The sequence below is a fragment of the Pristiophorus japonicus genome, chromosome 1, assembly GCF_044704955.1.
Source record: "Pristiophorus japonicus isolate sPriJap1 chromosome 1, sPriJap1.hap1, whole genome shotgun sequence".
In the NCBI taxonomy this organism is placed as follows: domain Eukaryota; kingdom Metazoa; phylum Chordata; class Chondrichthyes; family Pristiophoridae; genus Pristiophorus; species Pristiophorus japonicus.
In genome coordinates this window covers 449991629-450008135 of record NC_091977.1, presented here as the reverse complement: position 1 = coordinate 450008135, position 16507 = coordinate 449991629, and the positions used below count along the sequence as shown (strand labels likewise).

General features: G+C 42.9%; 1 protein-coding gene across 1 annotated transcript in view; it reads right to left on the bottom strand.

The window, feature by feature from the left end:
- Positions 1 to 16507, bottom strand: part of LOC139275993 (charged multivesicular body protein 4c-like) — a 47087-nt gene that overhangs the window by 12074 nt on the left and 18506 nt on the right. Inside the window, exons 2-4 of the mRNA XM_070893302.1 lie at positions 13393 to 13570; positions 8992 to 9106; positions 355 to 460 (exon numbers count right to left, since the gene is read on the bottom strand). Coding sequence (XP_070749403.1) covers positions 355 to 460; positions 8992 to 9106; positions 13393 to 13570 — 399 coding nt within the window. The remainder of the gene's footprint in view (positions 1 to 354; positions 461 to 8991; positions 9107 to 13392; positions 13571 to 16507) is intronic.

Sequence of the window (16507 nt, the reverse complement as noted above, 5' to 3'; positions counted from 1 at the left end):
TTTCCATCTACGGGTCACCGCTGTGACCAAACTTGGGCGGAAGCGGTTTTGCGAGTGTTGCACACTGGCAGTCCGCTCCCCAGCGGTATTTCAAAATCTCTGGCGGAATATTTTCATGAATTTCCCATCAGATGACTTTCCACCCAAAACGAAGAAATACCAACGAAAAACACAGTGGAAGGCTGATGAAATTCCAGCCCACTTTTAGTGATCAGAAAATAGATAAGTGTGGAAAAACTTTTATAATTTACTTCATTTTTTCCAAATGAATTTTCACTAATCCTGTGGTACATTAGTATCCAAGAACATCCTGTATACTTTATTAATTCCAACAGCCAACTCCAGTTAGCTCACCTTGTCTGGATGGGAGGGAAGTGGTTGGAACTTTTGGCAGTCCTTTAGTCATTTTCTTATTCAATTCTTCTTGTTCCAGCTCCTCTAATTCTGCCAGCAATTCATCCTAGAAACAATGTGCATCAATCAATTCATGACGCATTGGAGAACCTTGAGATTTACCCAGAGCAACTAAAACATTTTAATTGATAAAAGATGGAAAGGTAGAACACTCATAACTGAAAGAAATTCAAGAAATAAATGAAATAATTTATAACATCACAATCATTTGTCTTTAAAGGGTTTTACCTATAGTTGTAATGGATTACAAATGTTAATAAAAACAAAGATTAATTGATCTAACTGATTAAGCTAGTCAGGTATGATGTGCAAATTAGATTAAATCATTCATATCCTCCCTTTTATTGGTCTCTGGCCAACTTCCCTCCCAACAGCAAACCCAGAGAAATCTGTCTTGCTAACTACCGCCCAGTATCCATCGCTCATTGGGAACTCCTGCAGTTGGATTTTCCAACTTTACACTGCAGATATTGAGAAATTTAGCACCCTACTCTCTTCCTCAAATTCAGTTTCATCAGCAAAAAACCTTGATGGTAAAGGGAGACAGGTTTTTTTCTAAGTCACAATCTTCTTTTTTATAGTGCAGCTATCAACAAAGCACAGCAGTTTCTAATTACAATGACATCCGTAAGTAATTATTGTATCCTTGACAAATAATAAATGGCTGACCAATATATAACATTAACTTTTAATACAATAGGCATATTAATCTATATTAATTGACAAAACTCTTAAAAAAAAATAAAAAAAAAATCCCTTTTCTCAATTCTCTTCCTTCCCTCTCAACTCCAGAAAACTGATGCTGGGGTGCAACATTCGTAACAAGATAGATGAGTTAATGGCACAAATGGAAATAAATGGGTATGATCTGATAGCCATTACATAGACGTGGTTTCAAGGTAACCAAGGCTGGGGAACTGAATATTCAGGAGAATTTGCTATTTCGGAAGGAAAGGCAGAAAGAAAAAGGAGGCGGGGTAGCTCTGTTAATAAAGGATGAATTCAGTGCAGTAGTGAGAAATGATAATGTGAATGTTTAAAATGTATAGAGACATTGAAGTTGAGAACGTGGGAATTGTATAGGGACAGTATAAGCTAACAAAGAATTCATGGAGGAATAGCCATGACATCTCGGACTCGAGACTGCGAAATGTTACAACACTAACACATATTGAAACAAAACCCACAGCTTGCAGAAAAACCTCAAGGTCTTATTAAATCATGTTATTAACCTGAAACATTAACAGAAGGTCTTTGTTTAAAATCAGACCATACTTAGGTCGGCTTATGAGTGGACAAAGGGAAGAGGGACCAAAGGAGATAGGTTGAACTAGGATGTCACTCTAGCCCTATCTTGTTATCTTTTGCCGAGAATGTATAACTGTTGTCGCTTTACGATGTAACTTCACTTATCCGTAGGGAGTGTGTACGCTCGACCGAGAATGTATATCCTCTGTCTGATAAGTCTTGCCGGCCGGTAAAATAAAGACTGCTTTGTTCAAAGCACAAGAGGTATTCGACTCAGTAATTTTACTGAACCAGATTGAGAGAAAAGAATCTACATTTACAATATTGGCTCAGAAGATCAGGATATAGGGCTCAATTTTCCCCAATACTTGCTCCGTTTTTTTGGGGGTAGGCTGCTCTTTCTGGCCGAACTTAAAAATCCCCAGTTTCCCCAATCAATTTGCACCAGCGTAACTGATTTAGTTAGGTTTTTTTTTAAGGTAACTAAAAGGGAGCGTTACCAGCCACCTACGCCAATTCTGCCCATTTAGGCAACTTTGGCCAGCTAATAGTTACTCCATTTCTATTTAGGCCAGCATTTGTGGCCACTCGAGAAAACCCTTGCGGAAAGTTAAAGAAATCGGCGCAGGTAAGGAAATCGGCGCAGGTAAGTGCAGCAGATGCCCGGACAGCAGCAGCAGCAGGAAAGGTAAGTGGGGGGGTAAAGAGAATAGGGGGAGGGGGAGGGGTGAAGAGTGTAGTTAGGTGCTGGGACCGGGAGGGAGGAGGCCACTCGGCCTGGGCTAGGGATGGGAGAATGCACTAGGAGGCCACTCGGTCTGGGTTAAGGGCTGGAGGGAGCGAACTGGCCGGCATCGGGGGCCACAGAGCGGTGGCGATTCAATCAGAAGAAGCCCCATCAGATAAGATCTTTCAAACTTTGTTTTACTTTCCTCGTGGGGCCGGAATGAACAGGGTCCTCCCGAAACCGCTTCTCCATGACTAACCTTGTTGCCAACGACTGTTCTTTTGATGCCAGCCCACAATCTTACTCCTGCCCGCCAACAGAAACACAGCAGTCCTTCTGGCACGCTTGGAACGCTACTGCGCCATCTCCGAGATGTCAGGAACGTCACTTTTTTCCACCGCGAATGTGCAGGCGTCCCGACATATTTTTCCAGCGCAGAACGCAGGTTCCACTCCCCGAGGCAACTGGCCACGCTGCACGGCTGCAGAGTAGAGGCCCAACAGCGGCAAAAGTACGAAGATTTTTTTCTGGAGCATCTACTGACGTAATGAAGCAGCGCAACTCGGGCAAGTACACTAGAAAACGGGCTCGGGGAAAATTGAGTCCATAGAATCAGTTTGGGTGGAGATAAGAAATCATAAGGGAAAAAAGTCACTGGTGGGAGTAGTCTATAGGCCCCCTAACAGTAGCTACACTGGGACAGAGTATAAATCAAGAAATAATGAAGGCTTGCAAGAAAGGTACAGCAATAATCATGGGTGATTTTAATCTTCATATTGATTGGACAAATCAAATTGGCAAAGGTAGCCTAGAAGAAGAGTTCATAGAGTGTATTTGGGATGGTTTTTTAGAACAATACCTTGTGGAACCAACCAGGGAACAGACAATTTTAAATCTGGTGATGTGTAATGAGATTGGATTAATTAATAATCTCATAGTAAAGGATCCCCTTGGGAAGAGTGATCATAGCATGGTAGAATTTCAAATTCAGTTTGAGGGTGAGAAAGCTAGGTCTCAAACTAGTATCCTGAACTTAAATAAAGGCAATTACAAAGGTATGAAGGCAGAGTTGGCTCTAAAGTGGAAAATACATTAAAGGGTAAGACGGTAGATGAGCAGTGGCAAACATTTAAGGAGGTATTTCATAACTCTCGGCAAAGATATATTCCAGTGAGAAAGAAAGACTAAGAGAAGAATGACCATCCGTGGCAAACTAAGAAAGTAAAGGATGGTATCAAATTAAAAACAAAGGCATACAATGTTGCCAAGAATAGTGGAAGGCGAGAGGATTGAGAAATTTTTAGAAACCTGCAAAGGACGACTATAAAAATGAGAGAGAGAAGATAACTAGCAAGAAATATAAAAACAGGCAGCAAGAGCTTTTACAGGTATATGAAAAGGAAGAGAGTAGCTAAAGTAAACGTTGACCCCTTAGAGGATGAGACTGGGGAATTAATAATGGGAAACAGGGAAATGGCAGAGACTTTGAACAAATATTTTGTATCGGTCTTCATGGTAGAAGACACTAAAAGCATCCCATTCAAAGGGCTAATGGGAGGGGGGAGAAACTTAAAACAATCATTATCACTTGAGTACTAGGCAAACTAATGGGACTAAAGATGGACAAGTCCCCTGGACCTGATTGCCTGCATCCTAGGGTCTTAAAAGTGGATGCAGAGGTCCCAGCGGACTGGAAAAGCACAAATGTAACACCCCTATTTAAGAAAGAAGGGAGACAGAAAGCAGGAAACTATAGACCAGTTAGTCTAACATCTGTCATTGGGAAAATGCTGGAGTTCATTATTAAGGAAGTAGTAACAGGACATTTAGAAAATCATAATGCAATCAAGCAGAATCAGCATGGTTTTATGAAAGTGAAATCATGTTTGACAAATTTGCTGGAGTTCTTTGAGGATGTAACGAGCAGAGTAGATAAAGGGGAACCAGTAGATTTCATGTTTTTGGATTTCCAGAAGGCACTCGATAAGGTGCCACATAAAAGGTGACTGTACAAGATAAGAGCTCACAGGGTTTGGGGTAATATATTAGCATGGATAGAGCATTAGTTAACTAACAGAAAACAGAGAGTCGGGATAAATGGGTCATTTTCAGCTTGGAAAACTGTAACTAATAGGGTGCCACAAGGAACAGTGCTGGGGCCTCAACTATTTACAATCTATATAAATGACTTGGATGAAGGGACCAAGTGTAATGTAGCCAAATTTGCTGATGATACAAAGATAGGTGGGAAAGCAAGTTGTGAGGAGGAAGCTGCAAAGGGATATAGATAGGCTAAGTGAGTGGGTAAACATTTAGCAGATGGAGTATAATGTGGGAAAATGTGAGGTTGGAAAAATAAAAAAGCAAAACATTATTTAAATGGGGAGATATTACAAAATGCTGAGGTACAGAGGGATCTGGAGGTCCTTGTACATGAAACACAAAAAGTTAGCATGCAGATACAGCAAGTAATTAGGAAGGCAAATGGAATGTCGGCCTATATTGCAAGGGGGATGAAGTATAAAAATAGGAAGTCCTGCTGCAACTGTACAGGGTGTTGGCGAGACCACACCTGGAGTACTGCGTACGGTTTTGGTCTCCTTATTTAAGGATGGATATACTTGCATTGGAGGCAGTTCAGAGAAGGTTCACGAGGTTGATGCCTGAGATGAAGGGGTTGTCTTATGAAGAAACGTTGAGCAGGTTGAGCCTATACTCATTGGAGTTTAGAAGAATGAGAGGTGATCTTATTGAAATATATAAGATTCTGAGGGGGCTTGACAGGGTAGAAGCAGAGAGGATGTTTCCCCTCGTGGGGTAATCTAGAACTAGGGGGCATAGTTTAAGAATAAGGGGTCGCCCATTTAAAATGGAAATGAGGAGGAATTTCTTCTCTCAGAGGATAGTGAATCTTTGGAATTCTCTGCCCCAGAGAGCTGTGGAGGCTGGGTCATTGAATATATTTATGTTGGAGATAGTCAGATTTTTGAATGATAAGGGAGTCACGGGTTATGGGGAGCAGGCAGGGAAGTGGTGTTGAGGCCAAGATCAGACCAGCCATGATTATATTGAATGGCGGAGCAGGCTCGAGGGACCAAATGACCTACTCCTAATCCTATTTCTTATGTTCTTATGTACAGTTGCACAGATGCCAGCAGCTCTATAGTAACTTATCAAAGTGGCAGACTTAGGTGGTCCCTCGAACGAGGATGACTTGCTTCCACAAGAGTTCAGATGTTTCAATGAAGGACCCGATGTTCCAGTCCTGAACTCCAGTTGAGGGGGTGGAAGATGCCTGTGCATGAATTTTTTTTTTATGTGTGGCGACCGCTGCACATCAGCCACCACACGGGCTTGACAGAGCTAGGCCTTTATCCAGTGGCAAGGATTAACCAAGACGACTGGAGACCTGCTCTTTTGCACGGACCTAGTGCGCACACATATCGCAGTGTGGGTAGGTCCGTGCTGCCCCTGGGCCCTCGACTCTTCTGGGCCCTGTACCGTCATTCGCCGCACCTCTGCCACGATTTTCCAGGGCCCGGTGCTCCAGCTCTATTTATTCCGGCTCTCCAGCTCTATTTATAGCCCCGACCTGTGGTGGTGTTCTCACACAGGTCGGGGTGACCCACGATGCATAATAGGTCACTGGATAGTGATCAAGATCAAGTTGGGTTTTTGTTTCCTCTTGGCCAAGGACAATTACAGTAGCCCTACCTTTACCTTGATTCTGATCTGCTAACACAGGGCAGAATAGGGATTTAACCTGGATCTTCCTCATCGCTATAGTTCAGCACTAAATCATGTGATACATCTAGCGCCATCAGCGTAACTCAAGAGTATGTCTTTTAAGGTCAACTACCTGCTGAATGTTCATAGAGTGATTTCATTTTACAAGATCTATAACAGAACACTTGGTGATTACAATATGTCTGTTCAAAAATGGAAAAGTAATAACTTGGCTCGATATATTTTCAGCAATGCTTTCACCTCCATAACTGATGACTAGTAAGGTGATATTATTTGATATTTCCCATTTCCGAAACATATCTGCATTCTACAAGGACAACTTTTCTATAGAAACTCTAATACTGTGGTCATCTTAATACTATTATATATATTATTTCATCCTTAAAATTAATGTAGTGTTTAAATTGTACTTGTACATAGGTAAACCCCATTATATCAACATTGTACTTTTTTGTTGTTGCTTTAACTACTTCCGTCTTTTTTTCTTCCTGATCTTTCCCTAGCTTTGTCTGAATTCATGATTTTAATCTTTTGACCTCCATGCCCTGCTGATCGATACCTGTTTTTCCCTTGTTTACACTGATTTTTCACTCTTAGAGAGAGATAGCAGAGCTCCTAACCTGCATCAAGCCCAATTTACTCTCTGCCAGTGTGGTTGTAATAATCAGGGATATAGGGACGGGGGAAGATTAAGAGCCGAAGAGCAATCCACAACTGAGCAATGAAAGTAGCATATCACCTCCCATGCTTTATCTGCTCAATCTATCTATTTCCATTACAACAATGACCACACTTCAAAATTACTTCATTGGCTGTAAAGCGTTTTGGGATGTCCTGAGGTCATGAAAGGCGCTATATAAATGCAAGTCTTTCTTTCTATCTGCCCAATGCCTGTGGACTCCAAACACAATGGAAGATTTTTCCCACATCCTAGTTACTGCTGAAAGAGGAAATAGGACAGAAGCCACTCCAGTGTGTTTGCAACACTGTGTGGGTCTGCACTAGGTGGCAAACAGTAACAATATTCAATCATACAGAACCAGTCAACTGAGATCCACTGAAATTCACAGAACTTAACAACTTCTATTTATATAGCAGCTTCAAAGGAGCATTATAAAGTAAAACTTGCCACCGAGCACATAAGCAGATGATGGCCCAGAAATCTCGGTTGGCTGCTTCCTGCGGGCGATCGGGTAAAAAAGTTTTTAAAAATGCGCACCTACCTTATCCTGCTGCACCCACACGAGATCCCGGTCCTGAGGCCTCCTCTGACTGTGCGTCGCAGCGCGTGCACGTCGGGATGTACGCAGGCCTGGAGCTGGAGTCACAAGGCTCTGGGCATAGGTATAGTATGTTCTCATTCATAATAATGGGAACTCCGTAAGTTGGAGTTCCCATTATTATGAATGAGAAACAGCCCCCAAAACACACAAAACCAATAATAAAAAATAGAAAAAATACACAACATATTTTAATTAATTTAAAGTTATTTATGTATTTTTTTTAAATACATTTCTCTGATTTAAAAAAAAAGTTTTTTAAATTATGGTTTAAAATAAACTTACCATAATGGGGAGGGTTTTAATAATAAAATATTATTTTACAATGTTTTTGTGTGTTTTAAAACTCTTACGCCTGTAAAAGTAGACTATGCGCCTGCTTTTATCAGGTGCAAGAGTTTTGAGAACATTTGCTGGGCAAGATATGGGTAAATCCCGCAATCTTGCCTTGCAAATGTCCTCATTCCCGAGATACGGAAGATCTGTCAAGCACTAGCTTGACAGATCGGAAAAGCCGGTTTTCAGCGCATGCGCATTGGGCGCTGAAAACCGACTTTTGCGATGCCTTCCCGGGTCCGTACACACTCAGTACAGACCCGGGAGGCCGGAATTTCTGCCCCATCAGGGCAGATGACCAAAAGCTTGGTCAAAGAGGTAGGAGCAGAAGTAGCCCAGATGGCCCCTCGAGCCTGCTCCACCATTCAATAAAATCATGGCTGATCTTCTACCTCAATTCCACTTTCATGCCCTATCCTCATATCCCTTGATTCCCTTCATGTCTATTGATCTCAGTCTCGAATATACTCAGCGATTGAGCATCCACAGCCCTCAGGGATAGAGAACTGACTCAGAAATTCCAGAATATTCAATATTAAAAATGATGTGAGCATATAACATAGGCCATATTAGCAAGCTCCCACTGTGACCAGCAACGGTTTGATGGATTGAAAAATGACATTTTTTAATTGGTGAAAAAGGGACAGTGAAAGACCGTGGTGAAAAGACACTTATCAATCTCTGTAATCAAAAATTCCATCCCCCAAAAAGTCCTGAGCAGCAGGACAGAAACTGATAAGCTCAACTGAGCTTATAGGTAGCAAATATATAGCTTTTACCCAATGGGAAAATAAACAAGATCCAAAGTACTAAAAGGATGGGAAATGGGTAACAAAGCCTGGGCTATCCAAAGTAGATCCTCAATGTTACTAGCAGTATACAGCTTATTACCTGCAGCCCACAGGGCTAGGGTTAGAGTTAGCGATTATATAGCCCAAGAATAGAAAAAGTTTGAATTTCCCCGACAGTCAGCCACGTTGTCATCATTGAAACAAATAGCTGATGTCTAAAAATAAACAGTAGTAAACAAGAAGAGCCCAAACTTGTTTATTACAGACCACCTCAACCAACAAATCAATAGGCTTAAGGAAATCTTACCGTTACTGTTTCTGATTAGCGGACTATTAATAAAATGTATATATTCTATAGATTTTTTAAATCCCTTTCAGTATAGTTTCTCCCCTTCACAAATCACTTCAGATTTGTCATCTATCTTTGATTAAATAGTTTGCTATGTACCTCATCAAATTCTGAACCAAATGCAGCTGGTCGAGAAATTGCATCAGAGATTTCTTGTGCTATTTCTTGCTGTTCTGTGATATCTTGCATCATCTCATCAATTTTATCCAAATCCCTGAAAAAGAAACATCAATTAATACCTCCAAAATGTTAGATTCAGTTTTACCAACTCCTTTTTCCTTCAAACCATTTCAGACACCGACCTCTAAAATTACAGGTCATTGTGGAGTTTCATTTTTTTCTTAAGATGCATTTAATAAAAAAACTTTAATTTTTTTAATGTAATTTTCATCTTTAATAAACTAACCTAGTATATGACTGCTTTAAGTTCAGTAAAATCAGTAGGATGATCATTTTTTTTTAGAGTAATACTTGATTTGACTCAATTTCTAGAATCCACCCATTTTAAACATTTCAAGGTTAACTACGCTACACTAAATTATCTCTGACACTGTGGGTACCACATTATCTCTGGCACTGTGGGTACTACATTATCTCTGGCACTGTGGGTACTACATTATCTCTGGCACTGTGGGTACCACATTATCTCTGGCACTGTGGGTACTACATTATCTCTGGCACTGTGGGTACTACGTTATCTCTGGCACTGTGGGTACTACGTTATCTCTGGCACTGTGGGTACTACGTTATCTCTGGCACTGTGGGTACTACGTTATCTCTGGCACTGTGGGTACTACGTTATCTCTGGCACTGTGGGTACTACATTATCTCTGGCACTGTGGGTACCACATTATCACTGGCACTGTGGGTACTACATTATCTCTGGCACTGTGGGTACCACATTATCACTGGCACTGTGGGTACTACGTTATCTCTGGCACTGTGGGTACTACGTTATCTCTGGCACTGTGGGTACCACATTATCTCTGGCACTGTGGGTACTACGTTATCTCTGGCACTGTGGGTACTACGTTATCTCTGGCACTGTGGGTACTACATTATCTCTGGCACTGTGGGTACCACATTATCTCTGGCACTGTGGGTACTACGTTATCTCTGGCACTGTGGGTACTACGTTATCTCTGGCACTGTGGGTACTACGTTATCTCTGGCACTGTGGGTACTACATTATCTCTGGCACTGTGGGTACTACGTTATCTCTGGCACTGTGGGTACTACGTTATCTCTGGCACTGTGGGTACTACGTTATCTCTGGCACTGTGGGTACTACGTTATCTCTGGCACTGTGGGTACTACGTTATCTCTGGCACTGTGGGTACTACGTTATCTCTGGCACTGTGGGTACTACATTATCTCTAGGATAATTCTTTACAACAGGATTGTGTTTCAAGATCATCAATCCCATGGAGTCGCAGTAAAATCTGTCTTGGATGTGTGTTACATAACTATATTGTAATTTCAGAATACAGATATATCCACAAGAACAACAATTCATAATTGACAGTAAAAAAAAATGTTGATTGCAAATTATAATGGGCCAGATTTTGCTGGGGCTTCTCGTAGGGGGCTTCTTTAGTTAAAACTTTTTAATGCACTTTTTGGTTTTAAAATATTTTGCCCACAAAGTTGCTGGACGAGCGAGCTGATAACTGTGCAGTGAGAGCAACAGGGCATCTGGGACCTTGGTGAACGGGACAAACATTGTATCTTCTTAACCGAGATTAAAGGATTGAGAAATAAACAGAGGAAGGACTGAGATGGAGAGTGAATTAAAGTCAAATCAGATACAGAAAGTGAAATGAGAGGGGGAAATAAATATTGGATTAAGAGGGAAAGAAAAGAGATAGAAAAAAAAAGTTTAAAATGACATATTTTAAAATCTCCAAAAACAATTCACACCTGAAGGAACGAGACTCCACACTTCGGCCCCAAGTTTCCACACGCGGCAAAACAGGCGCCCCTCCGAGCTGGGCGCCCGTTTTTAGCGCCGAAAACAGCGCCTGAAAAAAAACGCGCTATTCTCGAGCGCTTTGCAGCTCGATGTCAGCTTGGCGCGGCGCCCAGGGGGCGGAGCCTACCATTCGCGCCGATTTTGTAAGTAGGAGGGGGCGGGTACCATTTAAATGAGTTTTTTTCGTGCCGGCAACCCTGCGCGTGTGCGTTGGAGCGTGGCACTCGACCATTTTTGTAGTTCTTTGTAACTGTTCAATTTTTAACATTTTTTAATAAAACCACATTGCCCTTCCATGATCAGCACTGAGGCTTCTTGCAGCAGTGAGAAGGCTGCAGGAAGCCTCAGAAGTTGAGGCAGCTGTTTCCCGACGGGCCCGACCAACGGCAGGGGGGCCTCCCCCCACCCCCTGCCGTCGGGAATGGCTGCCTCAACTTCTGAGGCTTCCTGCAGCCTTCTCCCTGCCTCCCCCCCGCTGCGGTCGGTCGGGCCCTCACTGCCTCCCCCCTCCCCCATGCCGTCGGGAACGGCTGCCTTCTCCCTGCCTCCCCCCCCGCTGCGGTCAGTCGGGCCCTTACTGCCTCCTCCCCCCCCCCCCCATGCCGTCGGGAACGGCTGCCTTCTCCCTGCCTCCCCCACCGCTGCGGTCGGTCGGGCCCTTACTGCCTCCTCTTCCCCCCCCCCATGCCGTCGGGAATGGCTGCCTCAACTTGTGAGGCTTCCTGCAGCATTCTCCCTGCCTGAAGCACTTTCACACAGTTAGGAACATGGTTTATTTAATCTTTTCTTTGCTTATAAATTTTTATTCAGGTTGGAAGTGTTTGTATAATATTTGTATAAGTATACCTAAGGATTTATTGTAGAATGTAATGACTTCCCTTCCTCCCCCCCCCCCCCCCCCGACCCCACCACCTCGTTCCGGACGCCTAATTTGTAACCTGCGCCTGATTTTTTACTGCGTAGACAAGGTTTTTTCAGGCCTACAAAATCTTCACTTGCTCCATTCTAAGTTAGTTTGGAGTACATTTTCACTGTGGAAACTTTGAAATCAGGCGTCAGTGGCCGGACACGCCCCCTTTTGAAAAAAAAATTCTGTTCAAAAGTGAAACTGTTCTAACTGACTAGAACTGCAGAAAACTTAAATGTGGAGAATTGCGATTTCTAAGATACTCCGTTCTCCACCAGTTGCTCCTAAAAATCAGGAGCAAATCATGTGGAAACTTGGGGCCTTAGGCCCCAATTTTGCCCAGCAATAGGCACTGTTTTTTCAGTGGCCAGCGATTTTTCAGGCGCTGAAGCTTAGTTTAAAGATTCCACAATGTTGGGGCACGGGCGTCTACTACCAGCGCCAGACTGTTTGGCGCCATACATTCTAGCGCTGGTGTACGCTGTAAAGTAGCATACCTGCCATTTTGGGTCATAAGGCCAACTTTTCTCATTAACGATTTAAAAAAAAAAATCGGCATAGACATACTAGAAACACCGTAGGAAAAAGCCTTACCTGCAGTTAAAGAAATTCATGCTGGTATGCCCCTATCCCCGGCCGAAGGGACTCCCTGGCTATTTTACATAAACTTTATGGAACTTTAAAAATAAAACATCAACTTTATGGAATTTTAAAAATAAAACAGATAAAAGAAAACTACTCCTTTGATGATAGAACTGTAAGTATTCAAATAAAACATAAATCGTCACCACCTTTTCCATTGATGTCCCAAGTTGCCCAAAATTTTCAATGCGGTTCCTGAAGTCCAGGGAAGCCTTCTAAATCCACTCGGCAGGCAAAATCACCAGATGAATAGGAGTCTTCAACCCAAAAACATCAAGGGCAGTCTTCTCCCAATCCTCCACGCAGCCAACTCGACCCACTGCTATCCTGAGCCGAAGGTCCTCCACGCACGCGAGACCCATGCGCAATGAGTTGGCCATTTTTTTTGAGCGCATGCGCTGTGTGTTTTAGGTGCACACTCTAAGCACCACGCCACCTCCCCCCTCCGCCCCGAGATCATAGCGCCGGCGCGACAGGATGATTATGTTTGCCGGAAACTTGGGATTTTTCTTTCCAGCGCAGACAGTCCACAACGAAATGTGCGTACAGGTCAGTGTACGTCTTTATTTCTGCTTGGGCAAAATTGGGGCCTTACAACTGTTTGCTTTCTGGGCAAGAGAGCTTGACCGGCAGTCATTAATATTGTTAAAAGGGTACTTACACTGATAATTACAAGACACAGACTTAATTTTCTGTGGTGAGTTTAATGGGCAAATGCAGCATCTTCATGAAAATCAGGGGTAGGTTAAGCGGAAGATGCCAGTTCCACAAAGCTAACAGCAGAACGGTGCAAATCGGCAAGCAACTTGTGGCGATTCGCAATTCACAGGGTATCTCTTGCTCGCTACAAGTTGCTGGCCAATTTGCGCAGTAATGGCGTGCGTCGTTCACATGCCGTTATTTTTTCAGCAAAATCCAGCCCAATGAGCATTCATTTGGAAATAAACTCATTAGTAATTAGCAAAAATCAATCACTTACATGTGCTCATGAGCAGCTTTTATAGCCTTTGCAGCATAGCCCATAGATTTCAATACTTCAGTATTTGTGTTGGCATTTTCTAATGCTTCTCGTTGGAATTCAATTGTAGAGAGAGTACCATCAATCTGTGCTAGCTGTTTTTCAAATCTCTTCTTTCGTTTGAGTGCTTGTAGGGCAGCTGGGGAAAGAAATAACATAACTATGAATGCAATCAGCTCAATGAGTATAACTTTAGTATTAGATTTTCAGAATATCCACCACATAATAATCATCAAGGGAGACTACAAAAATAGAAATATCCAATGTAACATACAAGCAGAGGACAAGAAACAACTTCAACTGACCAAGTAGATGGATATTTATGAGTAGGAAGCATGGTCTCAAATGGGTGACGTATATGCCCAATGGGACAGGTCTACTTAGATGGTAAAGAGCAAAACACTGCAATTACAAGAAATCTGAAACAAAAGCTTGAGGAACAGCACTTTATTTTTTTATTAGGCACTTTGCAACCACTGGCTTTAATATTGATTTTAACAACTTCAAACTTCTTTACTCAAAGAGGGGTGAGAATGCGGAACTTGCTACCACAAGGAGTACAGAACTTGCTACCATAAGGAGTAATTAAGGCAAATAGTATAGATGCATTTAAGAGGAAGCTGGATAAGCATATGAGGGAGAAGGGAATTAAGGGTCATATGCTGATAGAGAGAAATGAGGAAGGAGTCGGCTAGAGTGGAGCACATATGTTGACATAAACTGGTTGGGCCGAATGGCCTGCTTCTGTGCTGTAAATGCTATGTAATTTTATGTAAAACCTTAACTTCAGCTCCCACTTTCTTTACAATAGGAGATGCCGGCAATGTGGGATGGGTATGTCGGCATTCCTTGGGGGGGGGGGGGAATAGGTTGGCGCTTGGATGGGGAGTGGGGATCCTCATTGGAACACTTGCTGGTGTCATTTAGCCAAGACCAATGCCTGAGATCAGAGTGCTTGGATTGTTGGACCACTCAACAAAGGATAGGTTGATAAAGAGCATGAATGAGGGTAATCTTTGTGTGGAGGCGGAAGGTGTTGGTAAGGTTCTTAACGAATACTTTGCATCTGTTTTCACAAAATGGCAATGCAGATACTGCTATCGAGGAGGAGTGTGATATTTTGGATGAAATAAAGAGAGAAGAAGTATTAAAGGGTTTAGCAGCTTTGAAAGTAGATAAGTCCCCAGGTCCGGATGAATTGCATCCAAGGCTGTTGAGCGAAGTAAAAGAGGAAATAGCAGAGGCCTTGACCATCATTTTCTAGTCCTCTTTGGATCTGGGCATGGTGCCGAAGGATTGGAGGACTGTTAATGTAGTACCTTTGTTTAAGGGAGAAAGGGACAGGCCGAGTAATTACAGGTCTGTCACCCTGTCCTCAGTGATGGGAAAATTATTGGAAAAATCCTGAAAGACAGGATAAATCTACATTTGGAAAGGCAGGGATTAATTAGGGACAGTCAGCACGGATTTGTTAAGGGAAGATCGTGTTTGACTAACCTGATTGAATTTTTTGAAGAGGTAACCAAGAGGGTCGGTGAGGGTAGCACGTACGATGAAGTGTATATGGATTTTATCAAAGCTTTTGATAAGGTCCCACATGGTAGACTGGTAAGAAGGTTAAAGCACATGGGATCCAGGGCAAAGTGGCAAGTTGGATCCAAAATTGGCTTGGAGGTAGGAAGCAAAGGGTAATGGTTGATGGATGTTTTTGTGACTGGAAGGATGTTTCCAGTGGGGTTCCGCAGGGCTCAGTACTCCGTCCCTTGCTTGTTGTGGTATATATCAACGATTTAGATTTGAATATAGGGAGTATGATTAAGAAGTTTTCAGACGACACTAAAATTGGCTGTGTGGTTGATAATGAAGAAGAAAGTCATGGGCTGCAGGAAGATATCAATCTACTGGTCAGGTAGGCAGAGCAGTGGCAAATGGAATTTAATTCAGAGAAGTGTGAGGTGATGTACTTTGGGAGGGCTAATAAAGAAAGGATATACACATTAAGCGATAGGCCACTTAATAGTGCAGATGAACAAAGGGACCTTGGAGTGCTTGTCCACAGATCCCTGAAATTAGCAGGCCAGGTGGATAAGGTGGTTAAGAAAGCATATGGAATGCTTGCCTTTATTGACCATGGCATAGAATATAAGAGCTGGGAGATTATGCTTAAATTGTATAATACTTTGGTTCGACCACAGCTGGAGTACTGTGTGCAGTTCTGGTCGCCATATTATAGGAAAGACATGATTGCACTAGAGAGGGTGCAGAGGAGATTTACCAGCATGCTGCCTGGAATGGAGAATCTTAGTTATGAGGACAGATTGGATAGGCTGGGTTTGTTCTCATTAGAACAGAGGAGGTTGAGAGAAGACCTCATTGAGGTGTACGCCTGGACATAGTGGATAGTAAAGGCCTATTTTCCTTGGTGAAGGGGTCTATTACGAGGGGGCATAGTTTTAAAGTGGGTGGTGGAAGTTTTAGAGGGGATTTGAGGGGGGGGGGGCTTCTTTACACAGAGGTGTGGGGATCTGGAACTCGCTGCCTGGAAGAGTGGTGGATACAGAAACCCTCACCACTTTTAAGAGATGATTGGATGGGCACTTAAAGTGCAGTAACCTGCAGGATTACGGACCTAGAGCTGGTAATTGGGATGAGACTGGATGTCCTTTTGTTGGCCGACGCAGTATTAATAGTAAGTACTGCAGGGAATCGAATACGGCCAGGGTGATCTCCTGGACTAGTGTCGATTGCCTGGATGGGTTGGAGAGGAATTGTCCCAGAGTTTTTCTCCCTAAATTGGCCTGGGATTTTATCTGGTTTTTGCCTCTCCCAGGAGATCACATGGCTCCGGTTGGGGTGGAGTGTAGAATGTTTCAGTATAAGGGGTGTCGCTGTTGTGTGAGGCAGACTGGTTGGGCTGGGTGCTCTTTGCCTTTCCGTCATTGTTCATAGGTTTATGTGTAACCTTCAGGGCTGCTGACCAAGGGCCGTGTGGCTCTTTGTCAACTGGCGTGGGCATGATGGGCCAAAATGGCCCCCTTTTGCGCTGTAAATTTCTATGTTTCTAATTGGTAACACA